Genomic DNA, 14,710 nt, shown 5'->3' with positions numbered 1-14,710 from the left:
CGTCTGATCCCCGTCTTCCTTCTACCATGGTAACTTCACGGAACCGGAGCATGTGGGATATGGGAGGAGCGACAGTTTGGGGTCCAGGTGGTCGAGCTTGCGTAAACACGCACCAAACAAACGCCAAACACTTACGAAACGAATAGTAAGCGTCCTTAAAAAAAAAAAAAAAAACTTTGGCCTTCGAGCTCCTGGCACCTCTATGAATGAATAAGCTGTTTCCAGAGAGAGTCTCCAGGATTTTGCTGCTGGAGAAATAACCAAAAGAGCGGAACGCGCTTCGGTGGTGCGTCGCTGCGACCTTTCCACAAGAAAACCGAGAAAACGGGACCAAACTGTTTTGGCTAAACATTTGAGTGTTCTGATCAAAGTATTTTCAAATAGACCGAGACGGCTTGTTTCAGCGAGAAGTGGAGATATGTTTAAGAAAAGCAAGAGTAAAGTGCTGGTGGATTATGCGTCAGAGGAAGACGACATGTCCTGGCACTATCATCACTCCTACAAGGTAAGAATGAGACAGATGGAAAGGAAACAACGTTATTTACCGCTAACAACCGCGGTCAGGTGTGTTTTTCCTTAAACAACAAGGTTAAGAGCTGGAAAAATGATCGTGTGTGACTGTACTGAAATGGATTGTTCTTGAGCTCGTTCAGCCCATTGTTTCACTTGTTTCAGTGTTTTTTTGTTTTTTTTCCCCCTTGAAACAAGTGTCAGGATCTGAAAACGAGGCTACAGGGCTGAAATGCGAAGTTGAGCCAAAAAGAAAAACACTGTCTGACAGTTTTTCACTTATTGGGAGAAAGAAAAAATTTAATTTAAAAACAATAAAAAATAAACATGACATATAATAGTGGGCCTATACACTAACTGTTACTTAAACAAGTAAATAAAGCATCATAAATTAGGCATAAAGCCAGTCCAGTACAGTTTTAAAGTTGTTCTTATTATTTTCTAAAATGTTTTTCTATTAAAGCTGCTAAACTTCCTGAAAAGTGACCAAATACACCTCATGCTGTCAAACTGAGATTGTGTAGCAGAGGAAGGAGGAGGAGGAGAAGTTCTCAGACTCAAACTCATGTCATGTCAGCTGAGGAGGAAAGTAACAGAAAATGCTGAGAGGTCACAGAGGAGATATTTTCTCCCAAGGAAGAAACATAGTGATGGATTCTGTAAAAGTATTTAGATATGATATTGAAATAAGAAACTGTAAGTTGTGTTCTTCATATGAAATTACAGAATACAATGGTGATATAGTAGGGGAAGCAAGGTGCCAAACTCACTATAGCCATTCAGCACTTGACAAAGCAAATCCACATTGGAACAAGAATGTTACAGTAATATATATATATATAGTTTACAGTGGGTACAGTGTACAGTGGGAATAATCTTAGACTCAAATCTCTGTTAACTTTGAATCAGTTTGCATTATTAAAACCATAAAGATAAGAACTGATAGACATCCAAACACAAACACACCAAAGCTCATATGTGTAAAAACATCAGTTCCCAGGTGAGCAGGAGCAGTGTGTGTGAGGTCTAAGAGTCTCTGTATCAGCACTTGCAAGCAGCTGGGTTCTGTCAAGGTGTTGGGATGGGGGGTGAGGCACAGGGGAGAATCCATGATAAGACACACACACACACAAAGAGGCAAAAGGCATCCAGCAGTCCTGACTCATAAGAAATAGCAAGCTGACATGTTCATTTCTTGAGCCTCTTGTAGTAGAGTTCTTTCCAGTGTAGACAGATTTCAACATGAATAAGATTTCCAATAAAACTGAATTGTAGAAGTTTCAGGTGTTGACTTACAGTTACTGTAAATCCTAACATTCAAGTGAACAGAGACATAAGATTAGGCAGTGAAAATAATGTGCTATCATCAGTCTTGTGGTATCTAATCAGCTTATTGTACGTGTGATAAAAACCATTTCCATCTATGCAATGTATCAAGGTTTTGTGGGTAGAGTTTTGAAATTGTTATTTTTTCTTTACACAGGGAGTGTGTGTCATGAACCAATATATGTAAGCTTTCAGAGGCTTACTAACTTGACAAAGAACATGTTGCATTGCTTGAATCTTTAAAACTGCAAACGTACACATAAGCTGATAATAAAAGAGGAGACAGAGAAGACAGAAAAGTCATTACTTCTTTGATAGTCTCTGACAGAGATGGAAAAAAGTATGTTTCATGTTCGTGGTAAAATATTGTGAACTTGTGATAAACCGTGATGATGCCAGATTTTATTCACTACCAGCATTCACTGGATCTACACTGGATGTACAGGATGAACACCATTTCCCAGCATTTTTCATGTGTTGTTGTAATAATGTCGAGATCTGTGACCCTTGGCTTGGTTTTACTGGCCTTTCTTAACTTCCACCATGGGAACCAACGCATGTGGCCTTTACCTCTGAAGAGCTGCTTTGAGATCTGTTTCTGACTATGCTCCCAGTAGTCACCGGGATTGTTTGGTTGATGAGAGCTTATTTGAGAACAGAGAAAGCAACTTCTCCTCAGAAATCCTGGGAAAGTCATTGGGGAGGTGCCCCTGAGTTGCTATGGCTGTAAAGCACATCCAGGGGTCAGGGGTGGGATCATAAAATGTCGTAAACAGAGTGAAGAGGCTGCTCTAACCCAGCAGCGACACAGGATGAAGGCAGGATAAAAAGTTATGATAGCACAGTCTGGACATGAAGTCTTTTCCTTCCCCTTATTCAAATTGCAGTAGCTACACTGTCTGGTCTGCCTCACACAGTGAGTGAAGTAGAAAGAGGAAAAGATTATCTGTGGCATTTTTGCATCATGGTCACATTGCATGAGCACTGGTTTAGTCTCCTGAAGTCACCAAGGTTGGTCAAACGAGTTAAAATGTTAAGTGAACTTTAAAGCTACATTAACTTAATTCTGGAAACCCATATTTCAAAATAAGGTCATGTATTAATATACTGACGTATCAACAAATCATTTGGTCTGTAAGATTCTCAGAAAATAGTGAAAAATGCTCAATAGAAATTTGAAGTTGCAAATCTTCACATTTAAGAAACTGGAAACAGTGAATGTCATATTTGTGTGTAAAGTTACCACTTTAGAAATAATTTGGGCTTTACTCTGCAGTAATTTATAGAAATAGTCTTAATTGGTGCATAATGAATGAATCTTTTTGTCAGGGAAAAATACAGCCATGGGTAAGTCATCTGTTTCTTCCACAAGGCAAGGGAAAAGTAAGGAAAATGTACCACATCTACACCGTATGAATATAAGGTAGAGAAAATAACAGAAACCCCGGACTTGTTTTAATATATAACAACATACTCTTTAATTAAAAACTATTCCTATATTGATTCAACTCTTTGCTTTATTTTGTGTTGTGCACTGCAAGACGTATTAGGTGTCAACAACCACAGCCTGATCTGCTACTATGGAGGCAGTTTGGGAAAAAAGGCCTTAGCACTGCTCTTTCACTTTCTCCACCCACACTCATCCTGGTGGTCCAGTGACTGAACTTGTGACCCTCTGGTGACAGTCATGTTTTTCTTATCTTACGGCCACCAGTGTTATTTTGTCTGACTTTGGTACAAAGTGGTATTTTCTTAATCTAAATGTAATATATACCTGTAGTCATAGCAAGATACAAGATGTCTCTTTCTTTTGCATTTTGTTTACCCAGTGTTATATCTGTGTATGCTTTGTAAAAACAGATGATTTACGTGTTTTACAAGTACAGTGAGTCAAAACTGCACATCAGAGACCAATAGGCAGACAGGTTGAGACAAACAAGTAAAAAGGGATAACACATCCACAGACACGCAGGGGTAAAGAGAGAGAAAGGGGGAGAAGGGAGGAAACAATGTGCAGGTTTTGAAGTCAATACCTTTCCTCCCTTCGTAGCGCTGCAGGGCGACCGCAGCCCGTGTGCGGCAGCTTTGCTTTCTCACCACTCACCCTTGAAGATCAATAGGCTGTTAGCGGCAGCTGTGAGCTCGCGGGAGGTGCGAGTGACTGTCTATGGCTTAAAGTGGTAACACACCTGAGTACTTCAGTAACACCACTCTGATTCTGATGATGAGGCTCCGCTTTGTGAAGTGGGATCGTGAGAGTACAGATTTGATCGGGGCACTTCAGACGGCCTCACATCTAAATCATTAGTGGTGACAAGAGGGGAAAAAAAAGATAAAAGCTGAGTGGATCGTGTGCTGAAGGGGAGCAGGTTAACATCGTGGAAATCAAACGTTTGTTCAAGTCAAATGACATGATGTCCCAACAACGGAGTTTGACTGAAGCCTTTTATACTTTTAAATCGATAGTTATTAGTACTGCACAAAGTCATTATTTGCTCTCTTACATATGATACCGTTATTGTATGTGCACATTATTATTGAATATTATTGTCCAACCAGCAGGCCCTTGGGGCGATTTTCAGTCTGACTGAAAGCGCTCTCATAGACTTACATGTTAAGTTTTTTTTTTTCAAACTGTAAAACCCGCAATGCATTTCTATGGGCTCCGGGAGGGCTTGCCCCAACGTGCTTCCGTCATACGCACTGATGAAGTCACGTGCTCCTCTGACGCTAAAGCACAGCACGCATACGCGTCGCGTTCACGTTCAAGATCAACGTGGCTAGCATTGCAGCTAAATAGAGCAACTCCATCGTGTCTTTGCGGGAATTACCGTTCCGTCGCCGAAACAATCAAGATAAATTGTCTATCAAAGAATTAGGACCACCCTGACCAAATTTAAATATTAAGCAAGTGTCTTCATAGGCGGGGAAAACCTACATCCGCGGATTTTCACGGAGCTGGTATGAGCGGAAAACGTGGCTAGCAAGATGCGAAGTAGCTAACGCGCTATTCTGCTACCCCTGCCTTCTGATTCACCGGGATGGAAACACCGCATGGACAGCCACGGGTGTCACCGACATACACCATCTGTTGAAGAAGGTGAGAAAACATGAAGCATCGAAGATGCATATGGACAGCTGCCTGAAACTTTCGTCTTTTGGAAGAGTCAACGTCGCCACTGTTGTATGAGAGCTACATGATAGCTGTGTGTCATCACAACGATGAGGTGAGCAACCGCCATGTGCTAGGCCTCCTTATTGACTGTGTCAAATTCTGTGGCGTGTTTGAGTTAGCCCTGCGAGGCAAGGATAAAATCGAGGGGTCCAGCAACCCCGGGATTTTTCGTGGACTGGTCGACTTAGTGACGTCGCTAGACGAGGTGTTTGAGGAGCACTTTAAAACGGCCTTGTTATTGTACTCTCTAAATGTTTTGTTGAGTTGTATTGATTGCACCTTGCCAGCTGAATATCACTGTATGTATTGAATATGGTTTGTGATGATTTTATTTTAGTATAATGTGATTTTTTTTTTCTTTCAATATGCAATCATTCTCTTAAGTGTGTTGCCACGGTTACTGTGAAGATGACATATATAGAGTAAATAGTAGGTTATGCCAACATTGATTTCATTCATCGAAACAACTGCTGCACCTAAAATAAAATGTTGTCAGATGAAGACCATGGGGTTGTTGTGATTAATTGTAAAGCAGGTCTTTTTTTTTTAAGTTTCAGAGGTAAAAATGAGGTCAAACTAGTAGATGACAGGGTATCTGTTGATGGGCCCCAGTGGAAGTTTTTCACCGTAGAACCAAAATAATTGTGCTCAAGAAATAAACTATGAACTTGATGTAGCCGCCACTGCTGTACATGAAATATAAAGCTGCAGCCATGAGATGGTTGGCTTAGCTTAGCTTAGCACAAAGACTTAATATACAGGGTTACAATTAGCCTAGTTCTGCTCAAAGGCTCATCTCATCTCATAAAAGCACAACTTACTGTTTTTGCAATGACAAACGAGATGTAGTGTGTTAATCATTGTGCTTTAGAGATGCTAAACGGAAGATTTTCTTACTCTTGGACAGTGTTGCTGTTGCTCAAATGCTAATTATGCTGCGGTCAAGTGGGGAAAAAACTCGTCAGCTGAGTTGAAAGTATAGGACATTTCTGACGGCAAGGGTATCTTTCTTATGCTGAAAAGAACAACAGAAACAGATAAATAAAATCCGATATTTTAAGAAGAGGTATGTGCAATTTACATATATGAGAAAGGCTATCTCTCTGCTTTTTTTTTTTTTTTTTTTTTTTTTTAAACATGTTAAGTGTTTGGTGAAATATTTCAGTACTGCACGCCCAAACACTTTGTCAGACACTGGGTTTGGAGAATGGTGTGAGAATGCTGTTGGTGCTTTGGTATTGAAATTCACTGTGCATCTTTATTGCCTAGTAATCTGACTTTTTTTGAGGACAAAAAATTTACACAGTCAAAGAGAGAGAGACAGACAGAGAAGAAATGCCCCCCTTCAGGGACGAAAGCAGAACTCTTGCTTTTTGTTGGTAGGAGAGTATTTTTCCAAAACACTATTCTCTCTCCCCCTGAATCTCCTCCCTCCTTCAGTTTCTTCCCTCTGTTCCAAGTTGTTAATGCGTTTACACTCTAACAGTAGTCAGCAATCAGTATGTGCGAGAGCGTGTCTTTGATCAGCTCAGGTGGCCGAGACCCAGCAGACTTTGCTCAGACATGTCCAACCACCATTTCTCCTCCTCTCTCATGGAGTCGTAAGATGTTAGAAGTTCTTAAAGCTTTTGATAATTTTACAGGAATTCTGGCTCCACTTCAGTAATCTCAGGCTCAGCTGCGTGTCTGATGACTTGTTGCTGCCCCCTTTTAATGATTTAATGTTTTTAAGTCTTGGTGGGGCAAGTCCCAGTCAAGTCAAAAGTCCTCAAAGGCAAACTGCAGGGCTACGACAGAGTTAAATATCGATGTCAAAGGCATTTTGAAGATCAAAAACATTCGTAATAAATGTGGGCTATCATATTTACTAAATTTATGGCACCATTGTGGATATATTAATCCAGAATACATAAAATTTCAGCACAACCTAAGATTCAAGGATATAGATCTGAAGAGCAACATGATGAGGTTTATGCTAACCCTCAATGCAATTACTAAAGGTTGTTAAAGACTGATTTTGTTTTTGAAAAATATATTGGTTTATGTTATGCTGTGCCCCAAGACTGTGTTCTTAATATCTGACAGAAGATAAAGGTGACAATAATCATTAAAACTTGTGCTGGTTTTGTAAGAATGTCAGTCTGACCAAGCTTGTTAAGTAGCTATTGAATGTGCTTGCTCATTTGTTTATTTACATGTTACAGTGCTTCTTATAGAATAATAAAAATAATGAAAATGTAGCACAAATATTATACAAAGGATATATGAAAAATGGAAAAAAAAAGGCCCGGAGACCGAAGAACAATGGAACCAAAATAACCCTGGTTATATACCTGAATAGTACTGTTAAGGCAATAGGTCATAGATTTGTTTTCTCTCTCTTTTGTTTAAATCTGCCCTTTGAGCTCGCTGGCTTCCCTTCATCTTCCCTCCATCCCTCCATCTCGTCCTCCAAACACAGCGTGTTTGTGTTACAGCTCTAAAAAGGTTTCCCTCTCTTTAACAGGAAAGCCTGCACACACTCCGCACTCACACATGCCTGCTGTAAAGTGTGGATGGTGTGTGCCCGTGTGTTTGTGTTGGGAGGTTGCTATTTGTGTTAACTCACTGTTGATACGTGTGTGTGTGTGTGTGTGCCTCAGGACAAAGATGCAGAAGGAGAGGAAGAGGAGGAGGAAGCTGCCACTGGCGTATCCAAGGTAAACATCACAACCTCACAGCTATTTGGATGAAACACAGACACAAACACAAGATCTGCTTCTAAACTTATTCTCATTTTACACTCTTTTACCTCTGTCTGTGGCTCCATAAAGATATGCACTTGCCCGACATATTCTTATCTTCTCACACACACTTGATAACACTCACAATCTCGCATTTGTGATGGCACACTCCTTTTTGTGTGACCCTACAACTGTCAGTCTTATGTCACCCAAAACGTCCATAGTCTCTTCTTGTCACATGACCACTAAAAGTGTTGCACAGTGCAGCTGAGGTAAAGCAGGAGGGTCAAAGAACAGCTGAAGCTGCAGTGTTTATCTGTAAACAGGCCAGCCTTCAGCTATCATCCCCTGCTTTATCCTTAACCTTATCACAGGAAAACCGTTGTGTTTGTTGTAATGGTGCATGTGAATGTGTACTTTATCCTTATCTGTGGAGTGAGATCATTTCATTTGGGCCTTCAGTGGTCTTTTGGTGTTACTATTAGAATCACGATTACAGTAGTTTAAGGTAATGATTTGAAGCATAATTCTGGTTTATTACAACTTGTGTCTTATATTCATAGTTTTGACCATCATTACTGTCTGTAATAATATAAAAGTTAGCAATGATCTGGGAATGTTAGTCAGAAGCAAGACACAAGAGCAGTTAGATGGTCATGTATGTGTTAAACAACCCCTCAGATTTGTTTAAAAACTTATTTGGAAAAAAAACAAAGGCAAACAGTAAAATTATTTCACAAACATTGTTCCCCAGTGCGGTGAGGGTTTATTATTCCAGACATTCCATGCATCCTCACTTTTTGTTTTGCCTCAAAATAAAATGGTTCAGATAATTTAGCAGAACTGTTGTCTTGTTCACAAACTGACTGCTCTTGTTTGACTTTGTTGTAGAGGTGTTTCTGTGTTCGCTGATCTCAGCATTACTTTGTCAGTACACAGTATTATCATGACCAACAGAAATTACCAAATTCACACTATGAAAAAAAAAAAAAGATCCAAGTTGTAATAAACCAGAATGATGCTTTAAGTTCACAGCTGTGTTACAGCACCCAGTTGTCGCTTTCAGTTCTGCTTGTAGTTCTTGAAAAATATTCAGCAACTTTCCAGTAAACTAGTAATACTCTGGGAAGGGCCTCACACAGAATGTTGGTGATGGATTTACAAAAACTGCTGCTGCAACCCAATCCAGAATTTGCTAAACCATCAACAGCTGACTGTTCATTGTTTGAAACTCAACACAGATGAGTGTCAAAACACAATCCAAGTAGTATATCTTTGGGGTTAGTTAAATTTAGAGGTTTGCACTGTAAGTTGTAAATTAAGCTGAAGGCCAAAGTGGTACTAGTGGAGAAAATCTCACAGATTCTCAGCTAGATCAGCTTTGTCATCATGTCTGTAAACGTTGTATTTGTAAATAAAGGTTTTATGATGTGGGCAAGTTTATCTTCATCTGCAGCTGTGCCTAATGTGTGAATAAGATTATGTGCTGTGCCTCTGTTCATGAGAGATATGTAACATCTCCTGATCTGTGCTGACAACAAGCCTTTACTCAGAGGCGTGGCCGTGTCTGAACTCGGCGTGTAAGGCTTGAGTGCAAGCCTCAAACGCTCACAGTGTATTGTCTTTGAACTCTGGCTGCCCTCCTCCTATATGTATAGCTACTGTAGATGACTTATTTCACAGGACGTATTTAATGACCTGTCCTGTTTGTCAGGATAGGGGCGGCTAGGCTAGAGAAGGGAAGGAAACGCAGCATTCTTTCGAGGAGCTGGGCCTTTTGGATGGGAACAATCATTGTGGAAGAAAAACAAGGCTGAAAATAGCTGTGGAAGGGTACAAGTCTTTCACCCTGGGTTGTTTTATTCATATTAGGACACAGAAAGTGGACATGGAGTACTGGTAGTGAAGTCTACCTTTAGCTGTAAAAGGCTGATTCCAATTAGGAAGACTTTCATCAAGCAGTACTTGCTAAACATTCTTAATTTTAATTCTTAATAATTTTTAATTTTTTTACGTCAAGCTATTTCTTCAAGTAACTAGCTAAAACAATCATTAGATGCAGCTCAAATTACATAGCATGAAACAGAGAGGCACTGGGAACAGTAGATGTATCTGAACCCATGAGTATTTGAACAACCAATACTGAACTTAAGGGCCCAAAAGCAAAGGCCATCTCTAAAAACTTGAAAGAATTATGTCTGAATCTACAATTGACACAATATTTTCAAAATGAAATGCCTCTTTACTCCCTCAGCTTCCACCTCAGAGGTATGGATGGAAGAATTTGTCCCAATAGGAGCTCTATTGTTCTGCCAAGCATGGAGCTGTAGGTAAAGCTCCCCCACACAGTCAGCCTCAGTGAGCCGCTTGGTTTACCTACTTTTTGGCTGGAGAGATTACTGGGCACTGAGCAGCTTTGGATCTAGAGGCCTGGAGGTTAATGCTGAAGTGAATGGTGAATAGACAGGCCTCTGTATGTGCATGCATGCATGCATCGACATACAGGGCTGGAATTTAAATACATGCGCACATACACGCAGAGAGACTCAATCTCTGTTGGCATCTCTGGTTTCTACAGAGAACAGCAAATCTGATCCACAATTTACACTTGACGGCACACAGGACACAAGAGGGGAGCGAAGAGAGAGAGAGTGAGGGAGGCAGAAAGAGTAGAAAACAGGGTGTTGAAATAGCTGACATGAAATTTTGTAAATGTTTTTTGATGCTAATAAACTCCCAAGAAACTGGCAGTGTTCTGGTCAGTAAAGTGCCTCTCTTCTTATGAGATATTCAGAAGTTGTGACTGAGTAAAGTGTTTACTAATCCATCAAATGTCACATAGTTTGGGATGAGAAGAGATCATGTGTGGGACCATGAGTATTCTCATGTGTGTGTGTGTGTGTTAGATAAAACATAGAGCTCCATGTCATCTAATCTGTGAGATTGTGAAGCTTGACCTCAGACGTGGTGACAGATCTTATTGTAAATGTTCCTGTTTGGTTTGAGATGACTACTTTCATGTCCAGTTAGTTGTTTGCTTGCTGTAGCAGCTGTCACACACAGCGCTTTGAATTAAGCACCTCCTGGACAGGTAAAATATAGAAACAAAAGAAGCAGTTTAAGTTTGTTCCATAATCACAGTGGAAAGCGGTACCTGTGCTCGGTGGAAAGCAGCAAGGGCAGGGAGGAATTCTGATGTGATGGGGGAGTCCGGGGGAGTTTCAGAGGGAGTGAAGGGTCTTCTGCTGGAATGTGCTAAACATTACTGCCAAGTCAATGCCACTCAAGTGTTTGCTTTCTTCCCTATCTGTCTATTTATCTTCCGATAACTGAATCTGTAGGTATGAGGTTTTGTCCAACAGCAGTAAGTAATTTTCTTCATCTATAGTTGGGTGTTGCATTATAAACTTTACTTAAAGGAATAGCTCGACATTTTTTAGAATGTATTCTGATTTGCTTTCTTACCAAGAGTTAAATGAGATACCACTCGATACCACTCTTATGTCTGTAGAGGAAATATAAGCATACAGCCAGCAGCAGGTTAGCTTAGCTTTGCACAAATGCTGGAAACAGGAGGAAACAAATAGCCAAGCTCTATCCAAAGGTAACAGAATCTGCCTACTAGCACCTACAGTAACTTCTGGCCAAGAGGGAGTCCAGCACATAACCCCCGTGGACAAAAGCAAAGTCCAAAAACAGGTGAGTACAAAAGGTCTGGCAAGCTGTGGCTTCAATGCCACAATAGACAGTCTGCCAGTGATCAAGTGGAAGTCGGTATAAATTCTAGTGAGTTAGTGCATGGGAGAACCAGGGTACTGGAAAGGAGGTGGAAGTGGCCAGGTCTGATATGACAAGACAGTTAGTGAATGATGACAAAGCTGACAGAGAATGATGAATAACCGAGTGAACTGTTGCGCCATTTTCTTGTCTGTATGGTACCTGGAAACAAACCAAGTGTCATATTTAGGGTAAAACAGTCAGTCTGACTCTGTCCAAAAACTCCAGGAAGTCTCTGTGACTGGCCAAGAAATAGTCATAGCATATAACTCCATGTAGAATCACATGTTGTTGAGCTTTAGAGGTGCTTTTGGCAGGCAGTTTCCCACAGCTTATACTGGATGTTGGCTGCAGCTACATAGATAGGTTTAAAACATATGCATGGATGGATTGAAGGTTCAGGTTTGAGGAGGGAGTGCACTTTCACCAGTCTGAACATAAGGCTGCTTTTCTAAATTCTTGTGAAGCTGACTTTATGAAATCATCCTCTTCAGGGAGCATAAATCACTATCAAGTAGGCATCAGAGATAACAAGCTAACATGCACCAGATGAGGTGATTCATTTCGGCACTGCAGTTCAAAATCAAATGCTCTCTTGTCTGCTGGTTTCTGTCAGGAGGCCAAAGTGAAGAAGATCATGTCCAAGAAAGAGAGGAGGGAGAGGAAGATGTTCTCCTCTAAAGACGATGAGCACTTCTTGTTGACAGGAGTGAAGCTGGCTGACCGCAGAGGGTGAGGTTACACTGCACAGTAACTTTACTTTGCAAATTATCTCCTGCAAATTACAGACCACTAACAGCCTGGATAAATGTGGTCATCAGGTAGGTCAAGAGCAATTAAAAAACAAAACACAGCTATGCAAATAAATGTCAGTGTCGCACCAGACAATTCCTAGTTTTCCTAGTTCAAATCATGTAAGTGGAGCCATACAAAGTGGTCAAGTGTGTGAAGCAAAAATATTTACAAAACTGACTAGGAATAATGGAGTCATGTCCAACCACTTGTATTTGTTTATATGTAAGACAGAGCTGCATTTGCCAGCAGGTACTAGCTTTCTGACCCCTTAGGGAAGTGGAACACGTATGAAGAGGAAAACTTGAATTAATCACCTCACAGTGACAAACAACCGGGAATTCCTATATAATGGCTCACTGTACGGGGAAAGTTCCTCTGGTGTTAAGATGTCTGATACACACTCGTTCCCCACCCAGTCAGTCCTATTTATAGTTGAGATGTTAGTGGTGAACTGGTTATTCATGCTGACATTTTGTGCAACAGCGGCTTTAAAGTTTGTGTTTCTCTGAAGGTCTCACAAGAAAATTAAAGATGATGAGAAGGAGAAGGAAAAGAAGGACAAGCCAGAGAAGGGCCACTGTTTCTGGGAGAGCGTTACCATGACGATGAGACAGATCTCACCCACCAAAAAACTGGAGAAGATGGAGGGCTGGGAGCCGCCACACCTGGAGAACTTAACAGAGACTGTGACTGATGAAGCCCCGGGGGACAAGAGCCAGAAAGGGGACTCGCCGTTATCTCTCTCTGAGTCTCTAGGCCTCCCACTGGAATTGGCCTCCTGGGGGGGCCGGGGTCTGGAAGAGGACTCTTCCCGCTATGCTAACCTGTCGGACTCCAAGGATTCGACGGCTGCTGTGAGGTGGACGGCCCGCGCCAAAGTCAAGCTGGCCGGCATCAGCAGGATGAGCAGAGGGATTGTGTCAGATGGTGCGTGGGAGGGGTTTAAATAGTGGCCATTTATAACTTTTGATACCCCTCCCTCCCTCCTCACCTGTAAACCACCTCACCAATAAAGAGGATGAAGACCTGAACCAAATATCTGCCTGTCTGTGTAGTCTAGTTTTGGACGAAACCGGTGTTATTGTCAGCTGGTATTGAGATGCTGTACTGTAGTAAATCCCTGAATATAACACATGACGTTTGTCCTTAGTAGTTTAGTTTTTAAGTCCTTGAAGACAACATACCAGTTTTATCAGTGGGCTCTTTTTTGGCAGCACTGCCACTTTTGAAACACTGGCAATAAATTATAAATCGTAACAAATGAAAGCCTTAAACTACTGTACCAGTTTAACTGTGATAGTCACTGGCCTGGCATGTAGATATTTGATATTGTCAAGAAATGACAAGTGATTTTTGTGGTTGTTATTTGTAGAGAATCGATGAAGAATATGCAAACCTCATACTGAAGACTTTCTGATGTTAGAATGGTTTTCAGTTCATTTATGTCTATGCAGCTACAGAATAGAAGTGAAGTGAAGAATATGAGCTTGAGGCCTTAACTTGTACATTGATAATCAGCTGTGCGATAATGAAACAGCTTATACACCTGTTTGTTCATACACCTGGCATATCAGTGTGTGTGAATGTTAGTGTGTGTGTGAGGTAAAGGGAGAGAGAGACTGAGACTCTGTCTCACGGAGTAAGTGAATTTGCTGGTGGCCATGCATGTTTATATTAGTGAATAATAGCTGGCGTTACAGAGGAGATTTGGAGATCTGCTGTTGTATTAGGAGTATGTGAGGGCAATGTTGTGTTCATGTCATATTAGCTATCGGAAAAAATGAGTTTCTGACTTGTAAATAACGCTCGCAGCAACATCCAAGTTTTAACTGATAATCTGATTTTTCTAAAAGCCCTCACATATCCAACATGGCATTAATAGTGCCTGAAAAACAAGCAAATATGAATGCCTCACATCAGAGAAGGACCATTATTCAACGTAATTAAACCCATTTTTAATTATTTTGCCAATTCAAAGAATTTTAATCAACAAACGACAAGCTTTGTAATCATTCAGAGACCATGATGATATGAACGCTTGCAAGTCTTTTGCATGGGAATCTTTCCCATCTCTACTGTCTTTTCCCCCCTGGGTCATAGACGGATACATGTTCAAATCTGATACTGAATATCTATAAAGCTTGTAATGATGAAGAGATAAAAGCCAAAACATTAAAAAAAACAAACAAAAAAAAACGTCACTCCATGCAACTATGAAGTGCCTTGTGTCAATAGAATGACGTCTTGCGTTTGCCACAAATTGGAACTAGACTAGATCATCCTCTGAGCACAAACCTGCCCTGCTTATCACAACACCTGTGCTTCACCAGCTTTGAGACATTTCCTGGTAAAGGTGTAATGGATAGCATTAGCTTCACCAGTAGGAGGAGCTGCAGTGCTTGTG

General features: G+C 40.8%; 1 protein-coding gene across 2 annotated transcripts; it reads left to right on the top strand.

Moving 5' to 3' along the window:
• si:ch211-225h24.2 lies at positions 1-14,492 on the top strand. Of its 2 annotated transcripts, XM_041064047.1 has the most exons (4): positions 1-505; positions 7,654-7,710; positions 12,128-12,243; positions 12,818-14,492. In XM_041064047.1, the coding sequence occupies exons 1-4, from the start codon at positions 419-421 to the stop codon at positions 13,254-13,256; spliced, it is 699 nt and encodes a 232-aa protein (XP_040919981.1). In that variant the 5' UTR covers positions 1-418; the 3' UTR covers positions 13,257-14,492. The 2 variants fall into 2 exon arrangements, with proteins under 2 accessions (XP_040919981.1, XP_040919982.1); XM_041064048.1 differs by lacking the exons at positions 1-505; positions 7,654-7,710 and adding an exon at positions 9,284-12,025.
• The last annotated feature ends 218 nt before the right edge of the window (positions 14,493-14,710 follow it).

This window comes from Toxotes jaculatrix, chromosome 19 (assembly GCF_017976425.1).
Source record: "Toxotes jaculatrix isolate fToxJac2 chromosome 19, fToxJac2.pri, whole genome shotgun sequence".
NCBI lineage: Eukaryota > Metazoa > Chordata > Actinopteri > Toxotidae > Toxotes > Toxotes jaculatrix.
Note: the sequence above shows the minus strand (reverse complement) of the source record. Positions and strands in the feature narration are given on the sequence as shown.